The sequence below is a fragment of the Mya arenaria genome, chromosome 11 (assembly GCF_026914265.1).
Source record: "Mya arenaria isolate MELC-2E11 chromosome 11, ASM2691426v1".
Classification (NCBI taxonomy): domain Eukaryota; kingdom Metazoa; phylum Mollusca; class Bivalvia; order Myida; family Myidae; genus Mya; species Mya arenaria.
In genome coordinates, this window is record NC_069132.1 from 50,319,486 (window position 1) to 50,329,053 (window position 9,568).

A 9,568-nucleotide genomic window follows, 5' to 3' on the forward strand; every position below is an offset into this window, starting at 1 on the left:
ATACGTTTATCTCAATGTTTGATTGACCATTTAACCTTGTCTAATTCCAGAAAATCCTACAATCATTCCAGTGTCAAGATATTACATAGTAGATATGGTATTTCTTCGGTTTTCACGCAACTTCACCTGTGTTCAGCCGTACATACATACTCCATCTTAATTGGAATCTGGTTTGACCGATGTATTATTAGGCTGATCGAATGTTTCACTCAGATCAATTTAATGTTCCCCGCAGGCTGATTAGGCCATACGTAGAGAAAATTACATAAGAAACCTGGAAATTATGATCGAGAAAATTATTTTGACCTACAGCATGCAAAACCATGGAAACGTAGGAAATGTTATGCATTTAGACACAACCATCAGTTCCGCAATATATTTCACTCATTCGGAATACCTCGGACATTTTCGATCGAAAACAACTGGATGTTTGTCGGTACATCAGTAGAAGTATTTCGTATTTTTTTTAATTAATGTATCAATAAATTATTGAAGTGTGATCGTGTATTTTGTACAACTAAGATTGAATTGATTGCCAGTGAAGTAAATTTATACATAATTAACTCAGATTTCCATGAGTAAAGTCATTGAGTTTAACTGCTAAATTGAAATTACTACGTAATCTTCTTGCTGCGTTGTTAAATGTCAATATTTCTGACATTGTAAACCGTCCATATACATTCGATGATGTTCAGTTCGATGGAAAATGGCCGAGATGTTCCGAATGATATAACACAGTCATGCACATGGATTTTTTTCTACCAACTATTACTAAAAAGCCTTGACCACAAAAGTGACACTAGACAAAAGATAATATTCATCAAATCAACGATGCATGTTTCAAATGTTTAACAAATTGTTTTCTCCATTTGGTACCGGGGCATACGTTTGAACGGAATAAAAGATGCATAAATACATCAAACGCATATTAAACACTACTCAAAAGATAATTTTTGATTTATTGTAAAACGAAGCTTTATCCATCGTATCTTCGGGCAAATTTTGGCCACAGATCATATCTTAATTTCAAATTATTGTGATGACACGCGCTGATAAGTGTATGGGCGCACGCGCGCGCATGCGCTAAATGAGTGCATCACTTTCATTTGAATCGTAGACGCAAAATAAAATATAATTGATTGATTTTTACATTTTCATGACATTTATATCTTTTAAAAACAATGAAATGAGATACTTTGTCATTTCTAAAAATATAGTCGGTTTTATGTTTTAATGTGATTTTAGAAAATTAGTCACTGCAGTATTTCTGTAAACGCGCGAAAAAGCAATCAAATTGCATGGACGTTGGTTAAAAGGATGCAAATCGAGGCGTGACAAGTCAAAAGGGATCTAAATAACATTAGATAAAGCAGCCGATAGGTCCTTTTCACTGTCAAGTGTCATAACATTCCTTGGTGCTGTTTCCGTGGAGAGACTCGCTGTTACAAGTTGTCCCCTCTCTGGGCAAGCGACTGTTGACCGCTGAAAGCAATGTGCCTTACCAAAACTTTTCGAAATGGCTCTAGCTTGGTCTCAGACTTTTTATTGAAGCTGCTACTTAAATATACACGGCTTTTTCCCAACTGTTTAATAGTCGTTGTTTGGCTGTATTCACAATAAATTGTACCAAAAAGAAAGTATTTTCCCGATTTGAATGTATGAATACAAAACAACCACTAAACTAAGTCAAACATGAAAGAAAGAGATTTTTGCTCGCAGTTATTTGATAAGAAGTAGTTAAATATTACTGCAATCTATTTATTTCAGAGTTTATTCCAAAAGGTCATCATCCCAAAATAGCCAAAAGCATAACAAGAACTGGTTGGAACATTATGAAATATAATAATATATGTATCTAAACAAATGTTACCTATGTTCATCATCATATTATTTAATCCTTGATGTGTACACAAACATGCAATTGTACAAGAACTTACCTGTCAGACAATACAAATAAACGAAATATTGATCATGTAATAACTTTACAACAAAAGACATTAATACACATAATATTAAATCCATTTAATGCAAAAAAAATCCTAAGATGCAGTTTTTCATCTGCTTGTACATTTCAATATAAACAAATGATATGTCATAGTTGAAAAGCAGTTGTAGTTAATTAAGTCGTAAAAAGAAAAAAATATGACAACCGGAAGCCAATATTGTGTAGCAGAAAATTCAAACTTGACACAATATAGATTGATCATTAAAGTCAAATAAGTTAAACATAATAATGCATTAAAATAAATATATGACAACCGGAAACGAATATTGTGTAGAAGAAAAATCAGACGTTAAAGGGGCATAATGAAGGTTCATCAGTCACGTCAAATGAGTTAAACATAACAATGCAATAGAAACATTTTTTGTTTGCATCAACCTTACTGCGCCCCTTTGAAATATTTCGGATAATGAGCCAAGCTACAGCGGGCTCTGTCATTTCGCTGTAATCATGCGGAACCGAAGGTGCAACTAATGCGTGATGAATGAGCGTGCTTTACCGCATTCGGCAAGAAATAATTACAATTTCATATTCAAAGAGATGCCAGACCAGCACTCGGGTTATATAATTGAACAGATGCTCGGCCGTCTCGGGGAATGGGTTCGGTTCTCAGTAGGGTCCATAAGGGGATTGACAGTTTATGCCTCATTTTGTGTGTGTAATTAATTACTGAGAAGTATTTATATTAAAATTATTGCAGACATAAACATGGTCCCTTTTCATGTATCGTTTAATAGTGAATTATGGCCGATGCAATGAGAACGCTCGGTTTTGAAAAAGTGTATTAAAGTGAGCCTTATACTAAATTTCTAGAGTTAAAGTAATCGTCCAAGAGTGAATGAAAGTAACAAATAAATGTTAAACTGATGTATACATTTAGTATAATTTTAACTTGATAGGAATATTGACATTTACTTTGGGTATGATAAGAGTTATGCTTTTAGATGTTTTATGGTAATCAGATCTTAACTTGAACACAAGGTGTTCCTCATTGCATGATATATATACTTCATTCAATTAAACATATATACACCGATAACATGATAAGTTGGAAATGTCAGACATGAGAAAAGAACTGATAATATATATAATCAATATTTAAACATAAATCTTTGCATTAGATACTTTTACATAACACGTACATTTCACTTACACCTCACAGTGAGGATGGACTTACAACTTATTAATACATATTTATATCAAAATTTTAATAGTGATACACGTATTATCACGGACGTTACGGACAAACGTCCGTGACACCGGACAAAGGTCCGTGGTATTATCGTGTGAATAATGAAAAGGCTATTGTATCACAGCGGCAGTGTTATTTCGAGTCGGTCAATAAATCACTTATTGTTAAGCAATATTGCACGGTGTATATAGGCTCACATGATGTAACATTGCGGTGAACATTACGTTATGTTACCCACGGCGCAATATTACGCAATTGACCCACTGCCCTATAGTGCACTGTATTGAACCATCACAATGGTGTTTGGAGTATGAATTTATTTATGTGCTTTTGTTCAGCCTAAATTACTTAATTCTTTTCCGATAATAAACAAAATATTAGAGTACGAGAGAAACGCAATTAGTGTCCATTGTTTAAAGATGCACTCGTACTCCCAAATAAGATTTACCACAATTAATACATGTGTTAAAATACTAGTATACCTAAAATGATGACTACATGTCGAAAGCAATGGTTCCTTTGAAGGATACCGAGTTAAATTTGAAAGAAAGATGCAGAAAACACGGTATTTCTACCTTATGAGCCGATAGTAGAGCACTGTAAATATTTTAGCACTCACCAATCATTTAATATGTTTGCGGTTTCAGCTATAAAAAAAAACCCGGTTACAATCTTGTTATCAGTTATTATAATATTTTCCATAAATGAATTATTTATTTAGTAGTTAAAGATTTATCACTCAAAATGTTTGTTTGTTATACATGACGTGTATGTATTGATTTTGAATAAGAGTGTCACTTTAATCAGACAATCAACAACGTTGTTAACTTGAACAAAGTTCTGAACAATCGACCCACTATATTGTAAATACCAAAAAGTTGGCATAGAATTTGATTTCAGACTTTTCAGAAGGTATCAGATCGTTTAATTTAAAACTTCTTTTCACTGTAACTTTTGTTCCTGAATTTTACACTTCAAACCGTATTTTATATGGATAACTTGAATCAGCATCGCCCGAAGGAGATTATGCAGCTAGAATTAACTACGTATCGGGAGTTGATATGCGAGCTATTTAGGTTAATAATTTAACTTGTCACTTAACTAATTACGTTACGTAATGTTTGATTACAGTGTAACCTACGTTACATAATTTTATCATCGAGTGTTACGTACAATTTGATAGTATTAAGAGTCCGTTTTCATGATTAAATTATGAACATCACGAATTGTTGATATTATTCCAATCTTGCCGCGTTTTCTAATTCTAGCATATTTATTTTTTGTATTTTAAATCATGTTTACGCCAGGCCGTTTTAAGGGCTGTTATATTAAGTTATAAATACAACTACTTTTGATTACATGGTGCAAAAAGAAACTATTATGTAAGTCAATATTTTCTCCAGATATTTATGTCTTGTATTTAAAATCATGTTTATGGGCTGTAACCTTTATTTAGTTAAAAATGCCATTATATTTAATTACATTGTGCAATATTTAACAATTATGAAAGTCAATACTCTTTCCAGATTGCATTAATATTTAACCAGATATTTAACAATTGCTTTGTTAATTCAGTGCCCAATGTCCTTATATAATATTAAGGTATCCGATGTTACATGTTTAAGGTTTAGCTTGTTGTTGTAACGAGCCATTACAAACACCATTAATGTTCATACCTTGTGAAACCTTATCATTTTGGTATCATTTCAAATAGCACTTCTTTTTATTACAAATATATAATAAACATATTTACACAAGAGAACATACATTGTAAGGTAATATTAGAATCTCCTTTTACATTATCTTTCTATACTCATAGAATTTCCTAATATATCAACAGAATACGAGGTCACCAAACATCCAAAATATTCGGAGTACCGCGGCCATTTTCCCTTGAAAACAACCTCGGATGCACATGGATGGTTTACAATGTCAGAAATCCTTCCATTGAACTACGCTGCATGTAGATCGCATAGTGATTTCAATATAGCAATTAAACCTGGGGGCTTGACTCTTAGGAATCTTATTTATTTATGTATTAAAAACACCTATCGGCAATAAATTTGAACTTAGTCATACAAAATACACGTTAAACACTACAATTAATTCATAACATTTTTTTTTAAATTTTACGAACTTCTTCTATTGATGTACCGGCATACATCCGAGGTTGTTTTCGATGGAAAATGACCAATGTGTTCCGAATGGCATCCTAAATTAAAATAGTTGTGCCTCTGATACCTTTATAAAATACCTGCCTTTTATCGCCACAAATCCGTAAATGAAATTGTATTATGCAATTTTCTAAATGCCATTGAAAGTATGGACGAGAAACATTTGGTCAAAAGTTCACCTCATTTGTTATGTAAGATTTTGTAAAGTTTTCTTGCTGTCTCATCGATTAGGTTGTGTAATGGTGGCGCAACTATTAGCTAAGCTCGGTCGCGACCTCTTGGTCATCTTCATAATACCATTTGCCTTTATTGAAATGTTACGTATTTTAAGCAGAATTCTAAACAAAGAAAACAAAGGCATCCCGTAATCTCTGAGCTATTAATCTTATTAAAGTAACAAGAAAAGTCATTTTAATAATAGTTATGATATTAAACATAATGTTTTCATTTTACCCGTTTAACCTTTTTTTGATAATTTGTAGAGATATCATTCTAAATTGTTTGAAACCTAATTTCCTTTGTTGATATTTGATCATACACGGAGTAGCGCCTTTTGCGTATAACAATACATGAATATTTCCACGAATGAAATATAATGATTTGTGATAATTGGTAAGTATTGGTGTAAATTAATGAAAACACAAACAGTTTAATGTCGTTATTTCTTTAATTTCAAGTTTACAAAATTAACAAGAATACAAATAGATTTCTTAAAAGCTCTACTGGATTTAACATATATTACTACTTTCATCTTAAAAACGCATAAATTGATAGCATGCATACAGAACATAAACATAGACATGTAAACACACAAACACATTCAAAACGCACTGATATAGCACAGATTTGCAGTCGCACATAATCAAGCACTGACTCTCAAAACACGCACATAATTAAGCACAGATTTACATATTTAAGCACTGATTTTACAAACGCATATTTTAAGCACAAAATGTGAGATTCCCTGAAATATCAAAAGTTTTCAAAACAACAACACTTCTCCCTCATCAATATTTGAATGGACTCGCTCAGATTTACGATATATTTTGTTGTAATTTTTGAACAATAACAGCAACTGACATGTATCATTTGAATACAATTTTGTAAATCCAAACTTAAAATAGTTTACTTTTTTAAATAGCGTTACTTACACTTTCCAACATATCAGAAAATATTCTATAAAACTGTATCATTTTAATTATTACAGCATAGCAAGCATTCTGTTCACATTTCAAACGAACATATCAAATTCGATGCTGACCCCGTAAAAGAGTTCCGTTTAAAGGCCAAATCACACCAACATTTAAACGAATTCAAGTAAATGTTAGCATTCACAACACTAAGGTAGATGGATATATATGGAGTGTCCTGAGGAATTGTTACCTGAGAAATAACAATACCAAGTGATTCAAAATACGTATATAGTACTGCATAACACATATCTGTTGTTCATAAGTAAGTTAATGAAAGTTTCATTTCAAAATTATACAAAGATAGTAAAAAATCACTAAAATAATAAAATCCTGTATATTCAAAATTGCATTTTTGTTTTAAATGTTTAAGAAATAAAACGTTAGTCTAACAGATATATACTATCTACTGTACAACATACAAATGCACCAAGATAGGCCCTACATGAGGTTTTATCGGTCATATAGTACCCGGACGGGCCTCGCAAATAGTTCCAAAAATATTTATCCCAAATTGAGAAAGAAATATGTTTAGAATCAGTTACAAGTCGGTCGCAGGAATTTTACATATACTATTAGCCTCATAAATAATAAACACAATTTACAAGACAAACAATAAATTGATCTAACTTGTAACTTTAAAGGGAAAAAAGAAGTTTGTTAGCACGAATGAGGTATTTGTACATTTTAAATATTTTGTAAAATAATGATATTTACATATGTTAAAATTTACAGACAGCACACACATATATAAAACTATTTGTAAGTAAATCCACTGAACACACTTAAACAACAGATATAAAACATATTCCTGAGAAAGCACATTTAAATATCGTCCAGATCCAAAGCACTGAGGTAATTGTGAGTTTCATACCAAAGCAAACAAACTTAGGAACAAAAATCTCATATTCGGTTGTACAGCATGTAATGAAGTTTAGCAGTTTCGTTCTTTAAAATGGCCACTTGTGCTCTGAGTTTGAGGTTCTCTTGTTCCAAGAAAGCTGCTCTCATTGCTATCTCTTCCTCCTTATGCCGACGACTGTCCCGAGATCTTTTAGCTGCTTCATTGTTTTTTCTCCTCCTTTCCCAATACGATTCATCTTTGTTTTCATCCGGCACATGTTTAAGTTTTTTGCCTTCACCATCGCTGTTATCGTTTATGGAACTTACACTAGCTCGACTTTCTGCTCGGCGTTTCCTCTGCAAAAGATGAGATGTTAATGGAGTCACTGGGAATGCCGGGAACGCCGACGAACTGTCATATAGGGACGAAAGTCCCATCCCCATCGGCATTTGTGAATGGGATGCTGCGAGAAGTGATGATTGAGACGAAAACATTGATGCCATGGATTCCATAGCATACGAACTAAATGGTCTACTTATCGGCGTCGATGGCGACGATGGAAGAGAGTCTTGTTTTTCACCGTCGGCAACTGAACAAGGGGAGTCCCGAAGACTCGATGGCACTGGACCTAGAACTGCTTTTATGGCTGACGTTGGTGCCGACGACGAGTCACTTTCATTGTCGTCGGCGCCGGAGGTGTGTCTTAGGGGAGTTCTAGGCGAGGGTGGGGACTCAGGTGCATAGTTGAGACTGAATGAGTCCTTGTCGGACTTGGTGCTGCCCAGGGAGGATTTAGCAGAGAGGTCTAGCGCTGCTTCCGTCATCTTCTTGGCTGGAATAATTTATGTTAAATGTAAACACATTTCATATTTAAATGGTTGTGCGTTTATAAGTGCCCTTTGAAACATTTAAAGAGTGTTTAAAATAGTTAAGAAGATAAGAAGTGAATAATCTTAAAACAATCGAAACTTAACACGTATTACACTTCAATTAATTATAAAATTCTTTAAACTTTTTAAATTTAAATAAATTTATTAATATTTATATATAAATATCAAGCAAGCAATATATTACATACCCTTTTCATGAAACTATTTTCTATATTTCAAAACTAAAATCCTGTTAGATAAATACTTAAGAGTCCATCAATATATTCAATCTTCCGTGTACATCTGTAAGATGTTGTAAAATGTGGTTACTCTAACGAGAGAGTGAGCTAACGTACACTATGATCCACCCACTGGTCAAGCTTAACTGTACTGGTCAACCAATGACCACTGCTTATATGATTTCTCGTTACGGTGAACTTTGGATGACCCGCTTGCACAATGTCTGCATAAAGCGGTGCGCTCATGACGCGGTTTAGACATGGTAGTATGGGGAAAATATTTCAATTTCTCCACTTTCGATTCTGTTTCTATATCTATCAACAGCTCATTGAGTGAAGTTGCGTAATCTTTGATATTGGACTTGATATAAAAATCGGCGGAAATTATCGCGAAATCTTAGTTCGTTTCACGCAAGCGCTTCGTACTTTTTTGCACGCTACTCAACACGCAGTATTGGCAAAATGTTAACTCAATGTTGAAGGAGAGATCCGGGTCGAATTGACCGTCGGGGATATTTTAGTGTATTCGCGATATGATCTGAATGTTTAGACAGGAATAGGGGAAAGATGGGCATCTTTGATGAACTTGTAAGTTAGCGATTGTGGCAACAAGACACCTATCATTACGGGTGCTTGTCTGCTCTCATCATAATATACGTCAATCTGCACGCTTTTGAAATTCCGTATCAAGTTGCAGCCACTGATGCCAAGATAGGGGCCTTTAGAGCTGTTCATGATAATCATATCTTAAAATGAAATTTATGTGACTCAACCATGTGAATCCGAAAAGTTTAAAAAAAATATTTAAATTGAAGATAGAAAAAAAAACATTGCAAAAGTGTTCATAATAATCAGAACTTAGATTTAAAGAATAGTCAGCTTTAGATACTATTCCTGGTTATTTGATTATAATCAAAATCGAAGCAAATGTTGAAGAAACAAAATTAAGGATCCTTATAATCAGAATTGAGGTTGAAATACACGTCAATTTAAACTCAAATCATTAGAGTCTTTAATAAGGGAACTCGGGACTGGCGTAATTAAATAGTTTTGTGATA

At 33.4% G+C, this 9,568-nt stretch overlaps 1 protein-coding gene across 2 annotated transcripts; it reads right to left on the reverse strand.

The window, feature by feature from the left end:
- Positions 1-7,228: 7,228 nt before the first annotated feature.
- LOC128207238 (thyrotroph embryonic factor-like) lies at positions 7,229-8,744 on the reverse strand. 2 transcript variants are annotated; one of them, XM_052910051.1, is made up of 2 exons: positions 8,628-8,744; positions 7,229-8,234 (listed from the first exon to the last, which is right to left on the reverse strand). In XM_052910051.1, the coding sequence occupies exon 2, from the start codon at positions 8,224-8,226 to the stop codon at positions 7,462-7,464; it is 765 nt and encodes a 254-aa protein (XP_052766011.1). In that variant the 5' UTR covers positions 8,227-8,234; positions 8,628-8,744; the 3' UTR covers positions 7,229-7,461. The 2 variants fall into 2 exon arrangements, with proteins under 2 accessions (XP_052766011.1, XP_052766010.1); XM_052910050.1 differs by having other exon boundaries at positions 8,481-8,720.
- Positions 8,745-9,568: the final 824 nt, after the last annotated feature.

What these genes read in the sequence shown, in the direction of transcription:
- LOC128207238 (XM_052910051.1), bottom strand. Translation starts at nt 8,226, where the DNA reads ATGACGGAAGCAGCGCTAGACCTCTCTGCTAAATCCTCCCTGGGCAGC.